The following is a 24,258-nucleotide window of genomic DNA, read 5'->3' as shown; positions in this document are numbered from 1 at the left end:
AAAAACACACAGCTCAATTTGTAGGAATATATTTCGATTAAATCACATCTAATCCTTGTCAACCTGCACAAAATTAACCATATTTCATATATTTATAGTAAAATCAGATATATATTTTGAAAAAAATTAGGTTATTTTAAAGTAAAGAAACAACAAAATAATGAAAAAGTGCTCGAAAATACAAAGAAAAAGTTAAATGTATTATAATGAATATGGTTATCCCTTCTATTATTCTTTACTGTACAAAGGTTTGTTTGAAACTGAGTAATTTAACCGCTGGTTTTGGTGTAAAGGGAAGGGGTAGAAGGGATGGGGGTTTAAAAGAATCAAAGTTCAAAAGAATGAAAGTTTTGTACTGTATAACTTTTGTATTTTTAAAAAATTATTAAGTAGCATTGCAATTAAAAATTAGTTTCATATCATAATATTTCCTTATATAAGATAAATGGATCTTAGATGCATGGCTGAAACTTTTTTTGAAATTAAGCGGTCCGACTGCTTCTTGGCAGGTTAATGGCTGTACTTGGTTTATATTTCCGCATGTCTTTGATTCTTGCGGTCAGATTTCTATAATTTTTGTCTATATACTTCCCGCCGTTATAATGTTGTTTTTCAAATATTAAAGGACTGGTAGTTTTTTTTATATTTTTTTCATATTTTCCCATATCTCTAGTATTTTTGGTCCGATTTTCAAGTTTTTGTGGATAAAAATATAAAAATAATTTTTTTGTTCAGAACATCTAGTAAAAAAAAATACTTTAATTTGACTGTCCGTTATCCTACAAAATTAAAAGATATTTAACCCATTAGTGCCGAACTTCCCCCCTGTCGTCAGAATAGAAATAGAAGAGTAGAAGAATATTCTGAACCCTTTTTTCGTCAAATCTAAGAGAGAACATTCCTAGCAGACAAAAGTATTGTTTACTTTCGACTCAAGCTGATGTGGATTCTTAAAAAATGATAGACTCGCTATTCGATAGTGAGGCAAAATTATTTTTGTGAAAAATCATCCAAAAGCACATTAAAAATCTACAAAAATTTTAAAAATCATATGTTAATAACCCTCTTAAGATTTTATTTCATTTTTGTAATTTTTTTTATTCGATTTTGGAGGATTTTTCACAAAAAAAAATTTTGCCTCACCAGCGAGTTGCCAGCCTAACTTTTTTTTTAAGAATCCAACTTTGTTTTAAGCTTTCAAATTGTAAACGAAATTTTTGGGCAATTAATTCTGATTCCGCAAAGCTTTCTACTAAGAAAATATACTGTTAACAGCTGACTTTTATGTATGTATGAAATGAAAAAAAACATGCCTTCGTAGGAAAATGTGTACATAATTTCAACCAATGAGATCCAATGTAAATTCCGATGCGATTCTCCTATTGGCTCAATCAGACATTCCCTCTCTTTCTTAGTACCTTTATTGTCGTCAGAATCACTTGAAATTTTAAACACAGCTTCCTTACGGGATTGTAAGACATTTGTATTTTTAGATTTTTTGATTTGTGGCATACCAAAGAAGTTTTTTTTTGCGTCGTTTCCGACGCATTCGGACTAATCATTTTTCCCATGCGTCTATTATGTACCATATCGGACTAATCATCTTAGGCTTTTACTGTATAATCTATTAGTTGCTTCGCCCCTAACCTCTAGGGTGGGTGGGGAATGTCAGAAAAATAGCATAAAACCATCCCAAGATATTTATAAAGCTTTCCTGATAAGTAAAACCAATTCAGACCCGGAAATTTCTATAATCTTTAGCTTCAGACAAAAACCTTACTACTTTATAGTATGGAACACTATACTAGCAGCGGCTTCGCCCCTAGAGGCATCCAGGGACCCTTGGGTTTGGGGGGAGTCAAACCCCCTCTTTCAATTACAGTTTTTAAAGAAAAATTTTTAAAAAATAATGAGAGGGGTTTAATATTTTCTAGGGGTGATTTCTCTTAGAGCGGTTGTGGTACTCTCCCCCAAAATAGTTATAAACCTTACAAGGTCCTATGAGAAGCTAAAATGTAAAGGAGAACCATATCGGTTCAGTGGTTAGTGAGATCCCTTAGTACACACAGACACATGTATGTAGAATGTATTTAGATCCTGTTACTTTATGAAAAGGATACATAACACAGATACTCTACAATCAGTGTCTGTCTGTACGTCCATTCGTCTGTATAAAACAATTCTGAATATAATTATTTGGTACTAGTGGCTACGCCCCTAGAGGCCTTTAGGGGCACTTTGGATGGGGAGAGGTCATTGAATTCTACAACAATATTTTTTATTTTAGATTTAAAAAGAATTAATTTCATTAAGTTCATTCTATTTTTTCTTATGTTGGGGGTCTTTTTTAAGTAGCGATTTCTCTTTGGAGGGTGGTGGTACTCTCCCCCAAAATATTTATAAACCTTACCAGGTTCTATAAGAAGCTACCATGTAAAGGAGAACCATATCGGTTCAGTGGTTAATGAGATCCCTTGGTACACAACACACAGACACATGTAGAAATTATATCCTGTTACTTTATTAAAAGGATACATAACACAGATACTCTACAATCAGTGTCGGTCTGTACGTCCATTCGTCTGTATGAAACAATTCAGAATATAATTATTTAGTACTAGTGGCTACGCCCCTAGAGGCCTTTAGGAGCACTTGAGATGGGGAGAGGTCATTGAATTCAACAACAATATTTTTTATTTAAAAAGAATTAATTTCATTAAGTTAATTCTATTTTTTCTTGTGTTGGGGGGTCTTTTTCAAGGGGCGATTTCTCTTTGGAGGGTGGAGGTAACCTCCCCAAAAATAGTTGTAAACCTTCCTAGGACCTATGAGAAGCTACAAAGTAAAAAAAGAAGCATATCAGTATAGCAGATACACAGATAGATACCCTTTCACTTTATTACAATGTTTAGCAAAGAAATATGATTTTGTCGACAATTATATTGAACAACCCAATACATGACAACCCCTCAACTCCCCCCCCCCCCCAGCCCCTGTTAATCCTTAAAGTTTTATAATAACTTTTTCTTATTTGTTGTCTTACCAACTGTGGGGAATTGTATTTGTATTTTGATTGGTTGGTTTATTAAGTGTCCAAATGTTTCAACCACTAAATGTAATCTACAGAAAGATTTTATGGTATAATATCCCTGAGTAAGTACATCAATTTATCGGCCATTGACTTACTATTTTAGATCCCTAACAAATACATTTCTTAGTTGTAGCGTAGTTGTTAATTATTTGGATGCAATTATATATATACAGACGGACGGATGTACAGACAGACCATAATTGTAGAGTATTTGCGCTATTTTTATGAATATATTAACAGCTAGGCTGCAATAAAAATTACGGAAGTATAAACATATTTACAGTCTTTAATTGGCTGTAATTTTGGATATATAGACAGACATACATACATTCCATAGTTGTAAGGTAGCTATTATTTATTTGGATGCAATTATGGAAATACAGACAGGTGGACGTACAGACAGACCCTAGTTGTAGATTATCTGCGCTACTACTTTTATATCCTTAAAATAAAGTAACATGTTATTGTATGTCTTTGTGTGTGTACCAAAGGACCTTGCTAACCACTGAACCTAAATGGTGCTCCGTTACATGGTAGCTTCTACTAGGTCCTGGTAAGGTTTATAACTATTTTGAAGGAGGGTACCACCACCATCCCTTAAGAGAAATCATCCCTAGAAAATAAAAAAAAACCAAAATTAAAAAAAAACTTTTTCTTTAAAAGATTGTAATTGAAAGAGGGGATTTGACTCCCCTTGCAATCTAAGGGGCCCTAGATGCCTCTAGGGGCGTAGCCGCTGCTTGTATTGTATTCCATACTATAAAGTAGTAAGGTTTTTTGGCTCAAGCCAAAGATTACAGAAATTGAAGGTCTGAATTGGTTTTACTTATCAGGGAAGCTTTATAAATACCTTGGGATGGTTTTAAGCTATTTTCCTGACATCCCCTACACGTCCTAGAGGTTAGGGGCGTAGCAACTAGTAGATTATAGGAGATTATACAGTAAAATCCTAAAATGATTAGTCCTATAAGGTCAAAAAGGACGCAATGGCTAAAATGATTAGTCCGAATGCGTCGAATACGACGCACAACAATTTATCAAAAAAAAGTATGTAAACTAACTAATATTAAAGAAAACTTAGCAGAAACTAAAAATATATAACAAATGCTATAATTAATTATAAATAAGTATGTTTTAATTCTTTAAAAGAAAAAAGTTAGGCCTGGTGTGAAATTTTTTTCGTATTTTTTCCACTTCTGCCATGAAAATATGATTTCATCTGGTCATCGAATGAAGTGAGAGGCCAAGCAATGTAGAGGACAAAACTTGAAGCTCTATTCAGTTATTTACAAACATTTACAAAGGACAGCATAAAAAAATAGAGTGATAGTATAGGTTTGAATTTGTGCGTCGTTTAAGACCCTATTGTCATTAATGGGTTAACTGTTACGTGATTTTTTTCTCCAACTAATCTATTTTAACATTGTTCTTGCTTCTCCTTGTCTGTATTCTAATTATGCTATTTTATGTGCTTCGCTACTTATAGATGTCATCCTTGTTAAAGCATCTCTATAATCAATTGCTAAATAAGTAAGTATGTCTTTCAACAGTATCATGAATTTTATTACTATTGCAACAAACTTGCTTACAATTATTACAATTGTTTAGTCTTAATATTCTGCTCATTCAGTTCTGACACTCTTCAAGTGTTCATGTTCATTTATCCTTCCATTTCGGAGCTTCGCTTTTATGGATGTTGTCATCCTAGCTTGTATGAACTGTAATTCTTTCAGTGCATAATTTCAACAATTTATGCTGCATTCTTATAATTTGTAGTTACTCTATATGTAGTTTTAGTTTTTGTATTGACACATACGTTCGGAGATACTGTTTATGGTGTGGTATCCGCCGAGGATAAAGGGCAGACACCGGAGTTCAATTAGATTACGGCAGTGTGACAGACGTGGACACCTTACTATAGAGAAGCTACGCTTCTCTAGCTTTCACTAGATAATGATCAACATCTATTTTCAGTTGTCACTTTATTGAAGGGTTAAGAGATACTGCAGTTATATACAACAAACAATAATTACATGGATAGGAATAAATAATCATAACATAAAAGCATAAATAATACATATACAATGGTCAGTTTGGGCAATAATGATTCCCCCATCCCTGGAAAGGGTGGGGGAGAATTAAGAATACAGTTAACCATAATAAACATGACAGATTCAAATCATTAATTCTAAGCGTAGGGAGGGGGTCACTAGACCCCTTCCCCAGGACTCGGGGGAGGGCCATTGACCCTACACCGAACCCCAGATCAGGGGTGCCATAGACATGGCTCACGGTTGCCGAATACCACAACTCTCCCCTCGGAAGGCTGGGAGGTGGTTTCCCTACCAGACTTCCGACAGTGGTTGAGGCCTTCGGCCCGCTCCTTAGGACTAAAATATATATACAAACGATAATGATTCAATGGAATCCTAGTGGTGAGTATCTTCTTAGGGTTGATGGGCTCCCAATGTGGGATAGAAGGCAGAGGCTGACTTGGGTTGGATACGTTGGTCAGCGCCGGCAGGTATCAGGTTTGCTGGTGGCACAGTTGTGGCTGGAACGGTCAGCAGTGGGGCCTGCGGATTGTTGTTGGCAGCGGCTGGGGCACTGGCTGCCAGGTTGATTGTCTGAGCAGCGGCCTGTCCTCCTGAGGGGCCGCGGGGTCTGCCAGAGGGCGGTCCTGGCCTACCTGGGCGGTCATGCCCGCTGTCAGTTGATTTCATAGACACCATTTCCTCGGCTGCTTCCCTGCCGATGGGAATGGCATCCCAGTCCACTGAAAAGTCCCGGGACTTGGCATGGTTGAGCCTGGCTCTAGCCAACGCCTTCCTATACAAAGCTGGATGGTACAGGAACACTTGTGATATCGCATTCAGGGCTGCCCGGACTCCTCCTTGTGCTGCTGCCAGAGAAATGATGGTTAGGTCCCCCAGCAGTTTGAGGATCAGCAACAGCAAGCACAGGATGGCGGCGCCATCTCCCCACTCGTGGATGGCTTGTCTAAATCCTGCCCAGACATCCAGGGCTGCCTCTCCTTCCTCCGCCAGTCGGTCAATGTTGTAGGACACTATCCCATGGTCTCCTGTGGCCGAACAGCTGCCTTGCTGAACGCAGGAGCCATAGGATAGGCCGGTCAGCATGGCACTCTTGTATGCTGGGAATGCCAGCAGTTGTTGCCAGTCATTCAACTCAGCCTGAGAATACAAACCACCTGAACTGAAGTCATCTAAGGGTTCTGTCAACAACTGCTTAGGCGTATCCAGCGGGGGTGGCCTCTTCTTGGGAGCAGGGGTTAACTCTATCCAGCCTTCCTCCGCGTGCACAGTCAGGGGGTAGGTGGAGGAGCAGGGAATCTTGGTGGCGTGCTCACTGTATACCCGTGTCACAGCGTCTACAAAACCTGTGGGCTCCACTGGCACTTTGTCCCAACACTCCTTGTGTTCGCGGACAACATACTTGTGCCTTTGGCAGGTCAGCTGCAGCAGGATGTCTCCCCTCAGTACCGAGAACGTGCTCCCCTGGACACGCACCGGGTGGGCCGGATCTAGTTGCTGGAGCTTCCAGCAGTTGGCCGCTACTTCTTCTGCTGCAGTGCTTCTCATGCGCGTTTCCAGGGTAAATCCAATATAACCTGCATGGATCTGTGCTTGAAGGGGAACGTCAACATCCCTGGCCGACACTCTGGGCAGCGCAGCCGCGGCTGGGTCAGCTGCCACGAACAACGCTGGATGGTTGGTGGCATGGGCCTCGAAGTCGCAGTTCACAATTGAGGTGGGGTTGGTCATGTTGATGAAAAACTGGGCCTGATGGTCAACCAGATATGCATCCCTCACCAGGCTGGGCTGGAGGCTGCGGATCAGCCTCAAGGGGCAATCTCTTCCCAGGTGGTCCCACACGTAGGTTGCTTCCCCAGTGATACAGGACAGCTCAGAATGGGGACACTCGAGGGTCAGGTGGTCAGACTGGGACTCCACCCGTCCATCCTCCACCACATAGGTCTCCTCCTTGACCAGCAGCCGCCGCTCCTGGAGCACTAATTCATTGCGGTAGAGCTGGCCCTCAAAGTGGACGTCCTCCCCCTCGCAACCCACCCCCTCGGGGCTGTTGACGAGGGCGCCCACCATATCAATGGTGAAGAACAGGGGGTGGTTCAGCTGGAACGTCAGTGGCTGGGTCTTGCCTGGCAACGTGTATACTCGGTTCCTGGCCAGGTCTCGGCACGCTTCTGGGTCTATTTTGGTTGGCCTCATGAGGGTGGGGACCGAGGTCACCTTGAGGTGACCCCATACCCCACACCTGAATGTCCACTGGGACACGGTGAGCTGACAGCTGAACCCAGTGGTTTCCCTCACCTTGACTTGCTGCAGGACGTGGACGTCATGGCCCAGGGGCACCTCCTGGTGTAGGGGCTCCGTGTCACACATCTTTTCTTTATTGTAAGACGTGACATGGGTGGGGTTGGCACAGTCCCACCCCACCAGGACGTAGCTGGTTGTAGGCCACACGGCTGCCAGCAGGAGGCCCCACAGGACCATCCACCAATGGGAGAGGCTTCCAGGTAACCATCTTCCTCGTACACGCGGCTGGGGATCTCCGGCTCTGGTCACGGCTGCTTCTTGGGGCTGGACACGGCTGGGCTGCTCCTGGCTAGATACAAATTTCCATTGAGCGTTATCTGTATGCGGCCGAGGCACCCCGATACCCTCCCCAATGACAGACTGGCAAGCGACTGGCACTTGCCTGGGTGTCGGCTCCCCTAGCCCTAAGTGCTCCCTTCCCTGGTCCAAGGCATGCCCAGTGGCATGGGGCTGAAGTGCATGTGGCACAGGCTCGCCCTTACTCAATGCCCTCCCCTGCCCTAGGAACTCAGGTGCATGTGGCACAGGCAAGTCCTTATTTTCCCAAATGTCAATCTCCCCAGCCTCGGGTGCAGGGGGCACAGGCAAGGCTGGGTGTTTACAATGTTTTGGATACAACACATTTAACAAATTCAACTTATCCTGATGGTGAGCCGCTGGGTTCCCTTGGCTGGTAGAGGGCTCTGGATGGCATGTAGCTGGACTCTCCCTGCAGGCTGGTGGCGCTGGCTGGCATGTAGCTGGGCTCTCCCTGCAGACTGGTGGCGCTGGCTTGCTGGGGGTGACGGGTGTCACCCCTTCCCCTGGGACCGCTGGCTCGTTCCAGGACTCAGGTCTCTCGGTGGCGGCGACGGTTGTCGCCCCAGACATCAGGTTGGAGGCTGGCTCGTTCCAGGATCCAGGTATCTCGGTGGCGGCGACGGTTGTCGCCCCAGGCACAAGGGGGGAGGCGCTGGATAGCACCCCCCCATCATCCCAGGTGGCGACGCCGGGTGGCGTCCCATACATCGATGCAGAGGTGCTGGCTAGCACCTCCTGCCTCTCTCGTTCAGCGGCTGCCAGGGCCTCCCCATACACCGTCTCAGGGACGCTGGGCAGCGCCCCTCCACTCTTGCTGGGTAGGCTCAGTCGGGCAGGTTCCATCATGTTGAGGCTGAAAGGCTGGGGCCTCAGCACCTCTGGCTCGGCTATGTTGTTGGGCTGTACCAGCTCTGGCCCCAGATGGTTAAGACTGAAGCCTAGGCCAACCCGGTTGGGTTCAGCCGCGCCGCCCAGTACGTTGATCCTAGCTGGGACAGTCCCGAACTGCGGCATCCCATCGGCTCGGTCCGCAGCTCTGGGGGCGGCTGCTTGCGGTGGTGGTGCTGGGGGCGCGCTCCCTTCCATATGGGCCACTCTGCTGGGCTTCCCTGGAGGGGCACCCTTGTCGGCGGTGCGCCTGCGGCTGGCTACCTGGGCCCAGTCAGCTCTACAATCGGCCGCCGTGTGACCGTCATAGTGGCAACGCTCACACTTGGCAGAACGGTCACGGCGTGGCTGGGTGCGCCTCTCCTCTAGGCTAACTTCCACAGGCGTTGGACAGTCTCGAGCTCGGTGGCCTCTCCCCTGGCAGCGGTAGCAGCGGCCTGGAACCTTGTCATCTGGAGCGACCTTCCCCATCTGGTGGAGACCCGGAGCCAAGGAGCCAATCTCCATTGGCTCCGACTCGTCATATTGGGGCAACTGGATGCAGGCAGATCCAGTCAGCCCGTCGGTCGAGTCCACTAAGCACACACCTTCCTTCAGCTGCTTAGTAACCATGGTCACGGTGAACATGGCCTTGCGAGTGTACTCAGGTACACTCGCAATTTCATGGTTCATCATGAGGCGTTTTACATTGGCGTTACGAATTCCACGATTTAATTCGTCCACCAACAACTCAAGATCCTCATGGTTGTAGGCGTCCCTATACAAGGCGCACTTTGTTGATATGTACGCCTGTATAGGTTCTGTTGAGTGTTGCTTGTAATCCCTAAACGCTTGTTTAAGCGTTTGGGATTCAAAAGCAGGGCGAAATAGCAATTCACACTCGGTCTTGACCTGTTCGTAGGTCAAGGCTTGGCCTGCCTCGCCAAACAGATGGGACGCCATTTCCGCCGCTTGCCCTACCAATGACAGTAGTAGGGCGTTGCGGCGGTTGAGGGAATCATGAGGTGGCACGCGGTAAGCCGCCCATGACATCTCCAGTCGGCGGATATGTGCCGACCAGGACTGCTTGGGCGGCCCTCTAAACTCCGGCAGATTGCTCAGCATCAGCTTGCGGTACTCGGCTGGGGCCGGCTGAGGGTCATCCTGGAGCCATCCTGGGGCTTGGTCACCTCCTGGGACTTGATGCTGGTCCATTGGGTCAACGGTGAAACGGCGGGCACAAAGTTATACAGTACTACAATGAATGGGTTGTCACTTGAGGCTTCCTAGCCTAACAGCCAACACTGTTTATATCACTAGGGTGGGAGTTTTAATTGCAAAGATATAACTTAGCTGTACTTATCAATAGTTAGGTGTTGAGGTAGATAGATGTTGAGGGTCTGAACTGCTGTCAGGAACTGATTGGGTTTTCCCTTATCACACTAGAGCTAGGAGGAAAGAAACTTGCAATTCTTTATTTGCTAAAAATACCCCTGTTAAATGCTATGGAGTAGCTCCGCTCTGGTGTGAAAGTGTGTGTGTGTGTGTGTGCGTGGAATCTTCTGTCCTTGTAACGCGCGTTCGCGCCGTCAAATCCGCGCACACGGGGAAAACGCGCTCTCACCCCTCAGCTCGCTCTCTCATTGGTCCGCTTCGTCCGTTGGATTTATGATATTTTCCGCACTCTGTTGCGCTACCCGTGAATGGCGCTCTGTGTATCCGATCGCTAGCTCCACACTACAGACGGACTTAGTCTAGTGTGGGTAGGAAGGGGGGAAGCGCGTGAGGGGACGGGGGTAACTCCGTCCGTTCCCACTGTGAGGGAGGGGGGTAACTGTGTGCTGGTGTAATGGGGCCTTTGCTTCTTAATCTTAGGCTTATCTGTTATATCACCCTGATTGTATTTGCCTTCAATGGAGAGGGGCCCCTCCCCTTCCCTTGGAATAAGGGGTGTATTGTTTTTGTGCTGTGGGCTTGAGATTGTTTTGATTATATTACATCTAGCTTTTATTTTTGTCCTTATCACAATTGCATAACAGATTTGTTGACCAACTCTGTTCTATTTTTAGCTGTTATCACAATACACAGTAATCCAAGCCTGTTCTATTCTTAGATTTATCACAACACAACAATTTGTTTGCCAAGCTTTGCTCATAAATCTATTGTTTGGCCATCACATTAGGGTGGTAATCCCTGCAAATGTGATATAATATCTGTCTTCTAGATGGGTGGCTGCGTTGTAGCTTCTCAGGATACTCGGGGTTGACGTAGTTTTTCTCTGTTCTGGTGCACTACACCCGTATGTTAGCTCGCAGCTTGCAGCTATGTGGCATGTTTCAGCCTATCGGCGGCAGGGAATGTCCCGTCCTGCTAGCGCCACTGGTTCGGATCCTGCTATTTCTTGCAGTAAAGTTGGCCTATTTTCAGCCGTCTACACGTATTTGGCTTGTTTCAGCCGGTCCGCAGGCCTGTTTCAGCCCTTTTGGCGCTCAATTCTCCGTTAGATATCAGCGCTGCTCGCGGTTATTCGTCAGATTTCGCTGTTTCGCTTCCACAACTGCCGGATGCAGAGTTAAACTTTGCTGTCCAGGGTGGGTAATTCAGGTTGCTTGCGTCAGTTTTGCCAGATTCACTGCTGGGAGTACCTTAGCCTCAGATGCGCGTCTGCTCTACACTTGTGGTTCGCCGTAATCTCACACAGCTGTCACCAAAGTTGTGGTATCCGCCGAGGATAAAGGGCAGACACCGGAGTTCAATTAGATTACGGCAATGTGACAGATGTGGACACCTTACTATAGAGAAGCTACGCTTCTCTAGCTTTCACTAGATAATGATCAACATCTATTTTCAGTTGTCACTTTATTGAAGGGTTAAGAGATACTGCAGTTATATACAACAAACAATAATTACATGGATAGGAATAAATAATCATAACATAAAAGCATAAATAATACATATACAATGGTCAGTTTGGGCAATAATGATTCCCCCATCCCTGGAAAGGGTGGGGGAGAATTAAGAATACAGTTAACCATAATAAACATGACAGATTCAAATCATTAATTCTAAGCGTAGGGAGGGGGTCACTAGACCCCTTCCCCAGGACTCGGGGGAGGGCCATTGACCCTACACCGAACCCCAGATCAGGGGTGCCATAGACATGGCTCACGGTTGCCGAATACCACAATGGCACTTGCACGCTAGGTCCAACAACCCTAAGGGGAGCTAAATGTCAACTATTCTGTCCAAATACCTATATTTGGTATTTGGTTAAGTAATAATACTCGGACAACCAATTTTTTGATTACACAACCTTTGTCTGAGAAGTCCTAACTGCATGATAATGAGTTGCGACCGCTTTGGTCCAATGCATTCCCCTTACTCTAACTATTAATGTCGCACACCTTACATCATTTTTAACGTCTTTAGTTATGACAGGGTGTTCAACAGAGATTCGGATCTATTACCTCCCCAACAACGAGTGGATGCGCTACTTGATTAGCCACGGTCGCGGGTTCTGTAGTCTTAGTAGCAAAGCTATATCCATAACACGTTTTGTCCGTCTATCCGTTAGTCTTGATGTTCTTTTCTCCATCCAAATCATATTAATTAAAACATTTATGTTAAAAAGAATGATTTTAGAAATTATTGTGGCTAAAGAATAAATATTTTTATGTCTTTGAATGAAAGAACAAGAAGCAAGCTTATTCAGATTTTTCATTATTTTTAGGGTAAAAACACAAAAATCTTAAATATTCACATGTATCACCATTGTGCGAAGCGTCATTTTTTAGGTACTATCATAACCATCCAAAGAATAAATCTAAAAATAAAATAGCTTAAAGTATCATTGGACCTATGTGAAGCTTCCCTAAAATAAGGAACTCTATAGTTTTAGTAGTTATTGAAATCTTAAGCTACTAACTAAAATAAATATACTTTACATGATAGGATTGAGCTGACCGAAACTAGATGCGCCAATAAAGAAAAAAGAAAATTTCGCGCGCATTTGGGAGGCATGCGTTTCGTTTTTTTTTATGCAGAATAAGGTTTAGTCTTAGCTCTACCGGAGTCTCGTCTCCGTGTGTCTCTGAGTGGCGTAGATTTGTTGTGGAAAATTATTGTAAAGTGACCTCTTTACCCTCTAGGTATATTATCCATAACAGCTGTTATATTAATTACTAGATACTTCGCCCCCTAGAGGCCTCTAGGAGCACATAACCCCCTAATTTTGACATCTGTGATTGGTAGATTGAAAACTATCTGTGCTCTGATTGGAGAAGCTTAAGTGTCGTACATCACTCAACCAATTAGAGCGCAGGTAGTTTTCAATCCACCTATAACGGATGTCAAAATTAATTAACTTAAATTGTATTTGCGCTTTTAGATAAAGAATTATACAAAAAACTAATTTTATATAAAAAAAATCCTTAATATTTTATGCAGATTTCAAATCTCCCTCTTAACATTAAAATTCTTTCTCGTATTCATTCGAATCCGGTGGATAGGAACCGGTTCTCATCCATACGAGTTTTCTACGATTATACAGTGTTTTTTTTTATGAGAACTTTTTTGAAAGCAATTTTACCTCACTTATAGTCATCAGAATTTAATAATTAATGGTTTATTTTCTTCGTTTTTTAAGGCAATTAATAGAACACCAAAAAAATATTTCAGTTTTTATTTAAAAAGTACAGTAAAATCTAAAATTCAAAACTTAGGTGTCAACATCTAAAAATAGTTTTAACGCATTTCTTATGCTCAAATATTCTACCTTTTGCAAGAATGGATGCTTAACGCTTCAAAGTTGAGATATAGAGCTTAAAATGTATACAGATATTAATGGGGACATGTACTAGAACATATCAAAGTTTGAAGGTCATATCTCAACCAGGGAGGGAGTACTGGCCCCCCAAAGTTGACTACAGAAAATCCAATTTTTTTCTTGCAAAGGGTAGAAGATTTAGGCATAAGAAAAATGCGCTAAAACCATTTTTAGATGTGACACCTAAGTTTTGAATTTTAGATTTTACTGTACTTTTTAAATAAAAACTGAAATATTTTTTTGGTGTTCTATTAATTGCCTTAAAAAACGAAGAAAATAAGCCATTAATTATTAAATTCTGATGACTATAAGTGAGGTAAAATTGCTTTCAAAAAAGTTCTCTTAAAAAAACACACTGTATAATGTATTCTATATCCACGGAAAGCCGTTTATAATACGATACGAGAAATAACTATTCCAACTTATATATCTTACTATATGCACTGCTAGTCTAAACCATCAATTTAAGATTTTATCAAAATACCTAGAGTTATAAGTCATTGAATGAGAGAACGTTTATAATTTACATTTCAATGTCGACTTTCTTTCTGCATTGACAATGAAATAAAAATTCAAATAAATTGTTTATGATTCTCCTTACACAGAAGTACAGGGTATTTTTAAAAGCGAGCGAAGCTTTTCTATAATTAGGGTCGGTCCGTCCGTACGTTCGTAACGGATAGCTTTTTCCGTTAATTTAGGCCTGTTAGAATTGTCCTATCGATTTCAAATTTTGCATGGTGATTCCTATAGTAGTTGGGTACGATTTAGAAAGCGTAGCAACTCTATAATCATTACCAAAATGTCCGTACGTCCATTTTAAACATGTTGATTTTTTTTACTTTTTTGGCCATTTTTTGTTGAATTAATGAGGAATATTGATATTATTTTATTGATCGATTGCTGAAATACATCACGGAGCATTCTCGAAAATTTGCGCGTCACACGTTTTTATAGCCTGCCAGCACACGAGTTGAAATCTCCTAAAACTTACTTTAATACAAAACGTTTTTTATATTTTCATTCGTTTTCATTCCACCGATAGAGCTAGTACTCTCTCTTACATCGCTTTTTAATACGTTTTCAACAGTAAGTTTTAGTTTTTAGTGTATTATATATATGTTTTTTCAACGTATTATTTCATTTACTATTTTCAGTTGGGGATTTTATTTGCATTTGGGGATTATTCAAGAGAATTTAAATAGTAAATGGAGATTGGTTCCTAAATACTTATCGAATTCTTCGAATTTTCCCAATATTAAAACTCTTTTAGCTTATTTTCGACGGATTCTTTAGTGATTTATGGAATATCGATCGATAAAAAATATTAATTGTAGCATAAGGAAACGAAATAAGACGTTTTTAATGGAATAACATGAAGTTACAAAATGGCCATTTTTTGTTGAATTAATGAGGAATATTGATATTATTTTATTGATCGATTGCTGAAATACATCACGGAGCATTCTCGAAAATTTGCGCGTCACACGTTTTTATAGCCTGCCAGCACACGAGTTGAAATCTCCTAAAACTTACTTTAATACAAAACGTTTTTTATATTTTCATTCGTTTTCATTCCACCGATAGAGCTAGTACTCTCTCTTACATCGCTTTTTAATACGTTTTCACCCACCCTCCCTAACCCTTTATTTCTTATTAGAAATTTTTTATTTTTCTGCTTTCTTAATTCCTGTATTTTTATATTAATATTGTTTTTTCTAATTTGACATTCTACCTATTCATGTCTCTAACATTTTTTTCAGATCAACGTTTTTTAAATCCTTTGTGATCATGACACCATTCGAATTCTATAAACTCAGGAGTGTTAAGTCATTCCATGCTCAAAATATAGTCGCCTATAAGCAGATTTTAGGCTTAAACCTGCATTATTTTGTCGTTTATCAAAGTAAAACTGATAAACATTTAGTAGTCAGAGAGTTGATTAATCGTGCATCTCGTTATAAAGATCAATTAGAAGAAATTAACCATACTTTAGATGACGATTTTTTATCCGCAAAATCTGTATATGATAATTTTGGCCAGTTTTTTAAAGATTTTGAAGCAGAATGTCGCAACACCTTGTCACTTCTTGATTAACTTAAATTATTAAAATTTTTTCTTTTTCTTTCTTATCACAAAAAATTCTTATTTTCTTTCATTTAATGTTTCAAACACTATCTTCTTGAATTAATTTAAATTTTTTTTCCTCTTTCGATTTTCTTTTCTTACAAAAAATACTGATCGTTAAAAATTACAGCATGTTTTTATTGTTATTATATTGCATGAAATTTTTCGTGAATGTTTTTTAATTTAACATTGTTGTTAAATTTTTCCTTTAAATTTAAATTTCCTCTTCAGACCTAAAAATGCCTGTTCCTACAGGACATTCGCACAACTCCTCAGATGAGGATAATTCCCCCCCCCCCGCATCCACAGTGGTTCCAACCACAAATTTGTCTAGATCCTATTCAGCTCCAGTCAATACCTCAGCTCCCTCGTCGGTTGTAGCTCCAGGTCCGTCATCGGTCGCACAAACGATTATTCCCCAGGATCCAAAAGATCCATTGGGGTTAAACAACCTTCCCCCAGCGGGCTCATATTTGCCGGGGATAGGTTTTGTGCCACAAATTAATCAGCCTCCGAAAATGACAGCGCGACTTCAAGAGTCTGCAGCTCCAGCGCGACCTTCAGTGTCAGCAGCTCCACATATTGAATCTGAGAAAGTTAAGATGCCTGTCAGACATGCTTCAGTGTCTTCAGGTAAAATGTATACTTAGTACTCATTACTTTGATTCAATAATTGAGAAATTGAAGTTCATATGAATTTTGTCTTCTTAGCAGTTTTTTACCCTTACAAACATTTTTCTTTTCTCAAATTTTTAAATTTTTTCCCCCCCCCTCTTTTTTATTCTTTCCTTTTTTACTGCCTTACACCTTTTTCCATCTTATTTCTTTTTTAAATCTTTTTTATTTTTTAGATGATTTTTCCCCTAAACGCAAGAAGTCAAAAAAGAAGAAACGCTACTCTAGTAGTTCCTCTTCTTCCAGTTCTTTCTCGTCATCATCGAGTTCTACGGAATCAGATGAACCTAAAAGGAAAAGAAAAGGTACTTTTTTAAAATACTTAAAAGAAAATCCTTTCTTTCTCCCATATATGAACTATTTGAAAATTTTTTTTACGATATTATTACAGAAATTTATTTTGGTTCAATTCATTTGAAAGATAAATTTCTTGTTTCTATGAACACCGACTGAATATTTGACGTTATTCTTCGGATTATTATGTCTTCATACATTCTTTCTTTAGGAAAGAAGAAGAAAAAGAAGAAGAGCAAGAAGCACTCTTCCGATTCCGACAGTAGCAGCCAACTAGTAGGCGGCCGAAAAGCTAGACGTCGCCTCCGGCGAGCAGCTGAAATATTGTCAGACCCACCTGCTTGGATTGGCATGACGACAGCAGACATACATGCCGAACGGGAACGCCTCTTCGAACATTTAAACGTAAGAAAAAACATTTTAAAACAATTTTTTTTTGATCAAACATATATTTTTTAATATATGTAGGGGTTATTTAGTCTATTTCCAACAAAAAAAGGGCAGTTATCTTGGGTTAAGGGCATTTTCTTTTTCTACATTCCTTTAAAAATTTTTCTCTTTTCCACATTTGAGTATTTTTTGCTATCTCAAATATTAATTTTTTGTTTATCTTTTTTCAAATTTGAAATTCTTTTCTTGGAAATCTCACAATAGTTTTTCTATTAAGTCTTTGGATGAAAAGAATGACGTCTCTCTCACATTTTTAAAATGTGTCTTAAGAGACACCTGCCGTTCGAAGAATTATGTCGAGGATGCTGCGAAGCGTCTTATAGCGCTGAAAGCCCCCAAGAACTTGTTATATGACCTACAGCAGTCGCTGCAAGCCTGCTATCAAGCAATAAAGGCAAGAAATTCATAAATTTTTTCTTCTTTTTCGTTTTATAATAACTAAACCTATGCCAATTTTTAGTTTTTCTTATTTTTTACGTACAGATCCGATCAATAGGAATCGTTTCTTATTTATGAAATTTATTTTTTCAAATTTGCTTTTTAAAGAAGACGTGCAAACATTTGATTAACACCAGTTTTATTAGCTTCCGCACCACAGAAAAAAGGTTTATAAGATTATTCTGTGACATTTACATTATTTTTCAGTTTATTTAAGTTTCAGGAAAGATAATTCCTACGACACATTTCTTTTCATTGAGCTAGAGATTAACATATTTTATTCCAAATTTTAAAACATTTTCATTTTTATCTAGATAGCTGAAAGCTCCATCGGGTATATCGAACTGGCTTTTTCGAAAAACATCGGCCACGCCAACCGGGTGGCGCTAGCAGGTAACAGACGCTACCTCACCACCCAGCAGCAACGTATCTCGGATTCCCTGCCTGACTTTCGAGGGGACTATGGCAGAGGAGCACGTGGCGGCTTCTCTAACGGCCGGTTTAACTCAAATGGAGGCTCAAACCCTAGGGGTAGAGGATCTCGAGGACGAGGTCGAGGATCTCTTCGCTGTCACGGATGTAACGGCGAAGGTCATAAAGTCGAAGACTGTCCTTCCGCCAACCCTAAATAATGATTCTACCCCGCTTTACGCTATTCAAGATTTAAACCTACAGATACCTACCTCCGACATTCCAAATTTTCATATCGCTTCTCTGAAAAATTTTTGTTTCACAGAAGATTATGACCATTATAAACGTTTATATGATATTCAATCGGATTTTTTATCTAGTTATTCGCCAGCTTATTCTATTCATTCACTTACAGCAATTAATTTCTATAAAAATATTCTCCATGCACCATCTTTTGTTTTGCAAACACTTACCTTTGGATATCAACCAGGTAGATTATTGAGAATAATTCTTTTCACATTATTTCTTATATGAAATTGTTCCAAAAAAATTTTGTCTTCTTTTTACAATTATTCTCCATAATCTATCTTTTTTTAAGTTTTTACATCTCCAGTGTCACCGTATTTCGAGAAGAACAACAATAGCGCTGTCCGCAATCCAGATTTTGTTCGTCAAGAGATTCAATCTTTGCTAGACAAAGGTATTATTGCTAAAATCGATCATCAGCCTTATTGTTGTTCACCTCTTACGGTAGCTAGCAGAACATGTAGTTTAACTAACACAACTAAACTCAGGAAATTTTTCGACACATAAATATTATCCTAAATTTCTTTTTCAATTTTTTTTGATTCCCCTTTTCTTTTTCTACCCCCTTTTTATATAATATTCTTTTCGTTTTCAATTATTTTCTCTACCTCTCAAATATTTTTTTTTGTTCAAATTCAATTTTTTCAAAAAATTCTTTCATTTTTCACCCCTTTTTTAAATTTTTTCGAAATATTTCCTGCTTTTAGATTGTGCATCGACTTATCCCGCCACATTAATCTACTTCTCCAGCCAGAGAACGTCTCTTTAAATGATATTAAGACAGTGCTGCCTCGCATTTCTCAGGATGTATTTTTTACATCTTGGGATTTGCGGGGCATGTACCATCAAGTACATCTACATCCTGCCGTTACTGAACTTTTTGGTTTTTGTTATAAAAATGCTGATAATTCCTATTCTTTTTACAAATATTTAAGGCTTCCCTTCGGGGTTGCCTCAGCCGTATTTCTAGTTGATGCCTTGATACGCCCAGTTAAACATTTTTGTCACCGTCACAATATAGACGTGAGTGTCTATATTGATGACGGCCTGACTGTCGAAGTAAATTATTTTAAATGTCTTCTTAGTACTCACTTTGTCCTATCAGTTTTACTATGTGCAGGTTGGCATTTTCAACTTTCTAAATGTCAACTAGAACCTGTTCGTCGTATACAATATTTAGATTTTATTCTTGATAGTAGTAAAATGATAATTTCCTTGCCCATTGTTAAAATTCAGAAAGTTTTATTTCTTCTTGACAAAATTTTAGCTGCTTTTGATTCTAACGATCCTGTAGATGTTACTATGTTAGCCTCCTTTTTAGGCAAATTATGTCATGCATATTTTAGTCATGGAGATTTTATTCGCGTCGTGGCTAGAAACTCTAATCATGCCCTTGGTGTTTACACCTCACAGTATGGCTGGAAAGGAGCTTTGTTTGTCAATGCAGATATGTTTCAAGAGCTGTCCCTCTGTAAAGAACATTTTGTTTCTTTAAACGGGCAACCAATTCGTACTGAATCCAAAACAATAGAAGTTTTTTCCCCCCATCAAACATCTTTCTTAATTGACAACATTGATCCTAATGATTTAAATAAACATTGTAATATTTTTGTGTCAGACGCTTCTGACCACTCAGCCTTTTCATTCAAAGCTGGAGACTGTAAGATTATCTCTGATTATTTATTTACTCCACAAGAGGCTGAATTATCTTCAGGCCATAGAGAACTTTTAAGTATAGTTAAAGCTTTTGAACATTATAGCAATTATTTCGCCACCCTTAAAGGACAGCTGGTTATTTGGATAACAGATAGCATGTGCCTTTACTCTTTTTTGCGTATTGGAAGCCGTAATTTAGTTATTCAAAAATTATTAATTCAATTAAAAATTCTAGAATTCCAATACGCAATCCGTATTATACCTAAATGGATGCCCCGAGACAGTTCACTCATTACTTTAGCAGATTTAGGCTCTAAGCTTTTTAAATCCTCTAATGAATTTGGGATTAGTTCTAATGATTTTCAATTTCTTCAAAATTATTTTTCTATCAAAATTTCAATTGACTGTTTCGCAACATCTAAGAATTGTAAAGTAGAGAAATTCATCTCCCCCTTCCCCCAACTAAATTGTTTTGATATTGATTTTTTCACAGTTTCCCTGACCAGTTCAGAATGCTACTACATCCACCCCCCGATTTCTCTCCTTTCTCGTGTTTTTAATAAATTAAAATTATATGAGGATATAACAGCAGTGGTAGTTTTGCCCTTATGGCCGACATACCCTTTCTGGAATTGTATTGTTAAAGGATCTTATTTTAATTCTTTTGTAAAAAATTTTCTGCTCTGGGATCCTTACTACATTGCTTCTACGCCAAATAATCTTTTCAACGGTCATAAGACGTTTAAAACTCTCGCTTTATTGATTCATACCGGTAAAGACTATGCCATTCCTTTACCACAATTTTAATCAATATGTTTTTTAATGAATTGTACAAAATTTTTTCAGCATCTTTACAATGAGAACGTCTTTCAAACATTCCACTGTAAATTACCATAAGTTTAATGCTCAGTTACAAACCTTTAAAGACAATAGACCTCTAGAAAAAAGAGGCCCTCTGTATTTTCCGTCAGTTTTAGAGAAATACAACCTTTCCGAAAAAAGGAAACGCCATATAAAATTGACAGCGTCTTCTAGAACTAAGTCCACGCAGCTACTCCACAATCGTACATTACGCCGTTTTGAAATATTTTGCGAAAACAGAAATAAATCTCTGTTAAATTTTTCAAAAAAGGATTTAGCCGCCTACATTGAATACTTAGAGGATTCCGCAGCTAAAAAATCCGCCGTAGTCGGTTTGGCAGGCGCGATAGATTTTTTAGCCAGTGCTTTAGATATGAAATCCCCTTGGACCCCCCAAATTGAAAGAATGTATCAGGGAATCACGAGAAGAGCCTCTGCAGAACAGCCTTTGACCAAGAAAGCGCCTAAACTGCCCATAAAGTACCTGACTTTGGCCATCGATAAGCACGTGACACCTTTTCTAAAGAATCCAGATCAGGTAATTTGTTTCATATGAATCAATAAATCCTTTTTTCGAATAAATTTCGATTCATACTTATTACTTAGCTATTTTTAAGTTGTCGGACCAAACTACATTTAATATTAAGGAGTTTTTTACGTTTTTCTAATATTCACATTGATCTCTAATAGAAATCTTATTTCTTAAATTTCGAAATTAGTTTTTTGGGCCAACTATTTTAAGACATGGAGTTTTCTACGCTTTTGTATTTTCCTTTAATATTATTTTTCTAATAGAAACTTTGTTTTCTTAAGATTCCAATTGTGACCCTCCGAGCAATCGTGGCTCAGCACCTTCAGTACAGCTTGTGTGCGCGCATATCTGACCTGTTAAGATTAAGAGCCTGTGATCTAGCGGTTACCACACTAGGAGATACGCCAGCCATGAGCGTAACCTTCAGATCTTCTAAAACTGACCCTAGGTACTTATTTTAACAAGAAAATCTTTCTTCAATTCTTTCTCAAAAATTTTTCCAGAATCTTTTCAAATATCATACGACATTCTTTTCTATCTATTTTTTACTTAATATTACATTAGAAATTACATTATAATTGCAAATAATTTCTAATTATCTTATTACAAATTCTTTCAAGTTTTCAATGTCTTAGTTTAAAATGTTTATAATTACAAATAATTTCTTACCCAATACCTATTTCTTCTACCGTAAATTGTTACAGAAAATTCCAGAAAATCTTTTTTCAAATTTATTATACATTCTCCAACTCTGCATTTCATTTAGAATATCGTCGTTTTTTACACAAAAACATAAACATTATTTTTCTAGATTTGAGGGCTCCACCAGTTACGTGATCTTCAATGGATCAGAATATTGTCTTTATTCATTGTTGGTCCTGTATTACAATAGGCTCCGGTTGTATTCATCAGATACTTCCTGTCTGGATACGAGCTATTTGCTGCCCCGTACAGGGAATGGTACCACTTCGAAATCTTCTAGGCGAGTTTTTAAGCATAATACATTCATACATTTTTTCTTTTTTAAGTTGTCACAAATTTTATCGGTAATTATATTTTTTAGAATCCTAGTCGCGGATGGACGTTACGCAATTTCAACTTCCACCTTAATGAAGGATGTAAACTTAATTTATAGTAACTTAGGACTTAAGCATAAAATTACATCTAAATCTGCTAAAAGCTTAGGAGTGTCATCTGCCTTTAGATTAGGTATGAGCGATGATCATATCCGAGTCTTAGGCAGATGGCGCTCCATAGCTACAGCTCAACATTATCGAGCTATTGATGATACAACGCTTATTGAGATTTTCTCCAAGATTATGCTAAAATCCTCGAGTACAGCAGTCCCCAGGTCTTTAGCAGCCCTTACAGACCAAGCCTCCAATTCCATCGCTTCACGGACGACTCCCTCTTGGTCCTCAGCCCATTCAGCACCTCTGAACCGCGCTCTTATCTTCCAGATTTTGTTAGCTTCGGGCTATCTAGACCCCCAAGGATGCCCTCTCAACAACGATGGCTATCCCCTCCCTCAAGACGTTCCGGAGGTTAGAGCCAACGGCGAAGATCTTCTAGCCATCGAGTCTTCTCAAACCTTCATAGTAACTCTGCCGAACTAAGTTATTATGCATTTGTATTATTTTTATTTATGCTTTTCAATTTTTAAAAAAATGCTTAAATAAAACAGAAATTTTTAAAATTGCATATTAGTTCTTTTCTCAGTATTTTTTCAGATTATTTAAAATGTTTTCTTTTTTAAGAAAAAAGAATTTTTTAATAACTACCTACCATAAAATTTTTCGATTTCGAACTGGTTTTATTTATCCGATTATTCTCGCGAATTTCTTCGTTTCATTTCGATTGGTTCCTAAATACTTATCGAATTCTTCGAATTTTCCCAATATTAAAACTCTTTTAGCTTATTTTCGACGGATTCTTTAGTGATTTATGGAATATCGATCGATAAAAAATATTAATTGTAGCATAAGGAAACGAAATAAGACGTTTTTAATGGAATAACATGAAGTTACAAAATAACAACAAATTTTTATGTGATCTATTCATCGGATTGATCTGATTTTTGGTATATTGATTCCTGGGACAACAGTATAAAAGTATAATGTAATAAGCGAAGCAACTCTATAATCAAGTTCTAAAAGTGTAAGTATGTCCATAAAAATGATCCAGTATCAAGCAGTTTTTCAACAAATTTACTTACAATTTTGCTTTGACTCTTATAAATTTATATTATGATAATTAAGTTCTAACACTATACAATGTTAATGTCCGTTAGTCCTACTGTTTCAGTGCTTCGCTTTTATGGATGTTGTCAAGAAAAAATAAGATATAAATTATTAATTTCTGTCAATGGTAAGTGGGTTAAATTAGGCAATACTTTTGTTTAATTAAAAAAACACCCTGTAGTATGATACTGCACTCTTTGCAGTGCTTATTTTACTAAGTTTTTATTATATAGGCCCCGCTGATAAGAAAAAATAACGGTGGGGTTGCTGTGCTCGCAAAGCACTTTTTATAAGACTAGCGGTTACGTCCCTAGATGCCTAAAATTGGCACTTGAGGAATGGAGAGTCGAATTTGATAACCAAATCTATTATTTTAGATTTTTTTAAAATAGTAACCAAATTTTTTTTGGGGGGGGGGATAGGGTTTTTTTTTGGAGAGGAGGGTAATTTTTTTCTAGGGGCGATTTCAATTGGGATGGTTGTGGTACCCTCTCCAAAAATAGTAATAAACCTTCCTGGAACCTATGAGAAGCTACCCTGTAAAGGAGAACCCGATCGGCTCAGCGGTTATCGGTGCAGACAAACAGACAGACATCCTGTTACTTTTTATAAGGATAAGCACCAATTTTGTTGGTTTTTCAAATGAAAAAAAGAATTGGGTATTAATTTTTATCAGTTTGGTTTTTGTTTAAAAATAAAGCTTTTTGCATTTCCAAAAAATTTAAATCATACTGGCCATACTATTGGTCAATTAAAATGTATACTGGCCTGATATTGGTAGTTTAGTATGTGTATTGACCTATCATTGCTGATTTGTACTGTAAAAC

At 39.2% G+C, this 24,258-nt stretch overlaps 2 protein-coding genes across 4 annotated transcripts in view; both read left to right on the top strand.

Moving 5' to 3' along the window:
* Positions 1-12,636: 12,636 nt before the first annotated feature.
* The window catches only part of LOC145319277 (uncharacterized), a 31,571-nt gene continuing 19,949 nt past the window's right edge, over positions 12,637-24,258 (top strand). The window contains exon 1 of the mRNA XM_080161310.1: positions 12,637-12,764. The gene's annotated coding sequence lies outside the window, so the exon portion shown is untranslated. The remainder of the gene's footprint in view (positions 12,765-24,258) is intronic.
* On the top strand, positions 14,658-23,221 carry LOC145319276 (uncharacterized). Of its 3 annotated transcripts, XM_080161308.1 has the most exons (8): positions 14,658-16,201; positions 16,420-16,548; positions 16,749-16,942; positions 17,205-17,381; positions 17,740-18,326; positions 18,435-21,197; positions 21,473-21,639; positions 22,003-23,221. In XM_080161308.1, exons 1-5 carry the CDS (start codon positions 15,808-15,810, stop codon positions 18,055-18,057), a joined length of 1,212 nt encoding a protein of 403 aa, XP_080017434.1. In that variant the 5' UTR covers positions 14,658-15,807; the 3' UTR covers positions 18,058-18,326; positions 18,435-21,197; positions 21,473-21,639; positions 22,003-23,221. The 3 variants fall into 3 exon arrangements, with proteins under 3 accessions (XP_080017434.1, XP_080017435.1, XP_080017433.1); XM_080161309.1 differs by lacking the exons at positions 14,658-16,201; positions 16,420-16,548; positions 16,749-16,942; positions 17,205-17,381 and having other exon boundaries at positions 18,055-18,326; positions 22,003-22,173; positions 22,533-22,857; XM_080161307.1 differs by lacking the exons at positions 14,658-16,201; positions 16,420-16,548; positions 16,749-16,942; positions 17,205-17,381 and having other exon boundaries at positions 18,055-18,326.

Source organism: Acartia tonsa, chromosome 5 (genome assembly GCF_053477335.1).
Source record: "Acartia tonsa isolate MP-2025a chromosome 5, ASM5347733v1, whole genome shotgun sequence".
NCBI classification, from domain to species: domain Eukaryota; kingdom Metazoa; phylum Arthropoda; class Copepoda; order Calanoida; family Acartiidae; genus Acartia; species Acartia tonsa.
This window is presented reverse-complemented; position numbering and strand designations above follow the sequence as displayed.

Coding starts and splice junctions, on each gene's coding strand:
- LOC145319276 (XM_080161307.1), top strand. CDS start 20,655: ATGAGAACGTCTTTCAAACATTCCACTGTAAATTACCATAAGTTTAAT. Junction 21,198..21,472: donor TTCTAAAGAATCCAGATCAG/GTAATTTGTTTC, acceptor TGTTTTCTTAAG/ATTCCAATTGTGACCCTCCG. Junction 21,640..22,002: donor TCTTCTAAAACTGACCCTAG/GTACTTATTTTA, acceptor TTATTTTTCTAG/ATTTGAGGGCTCCACCAGTT.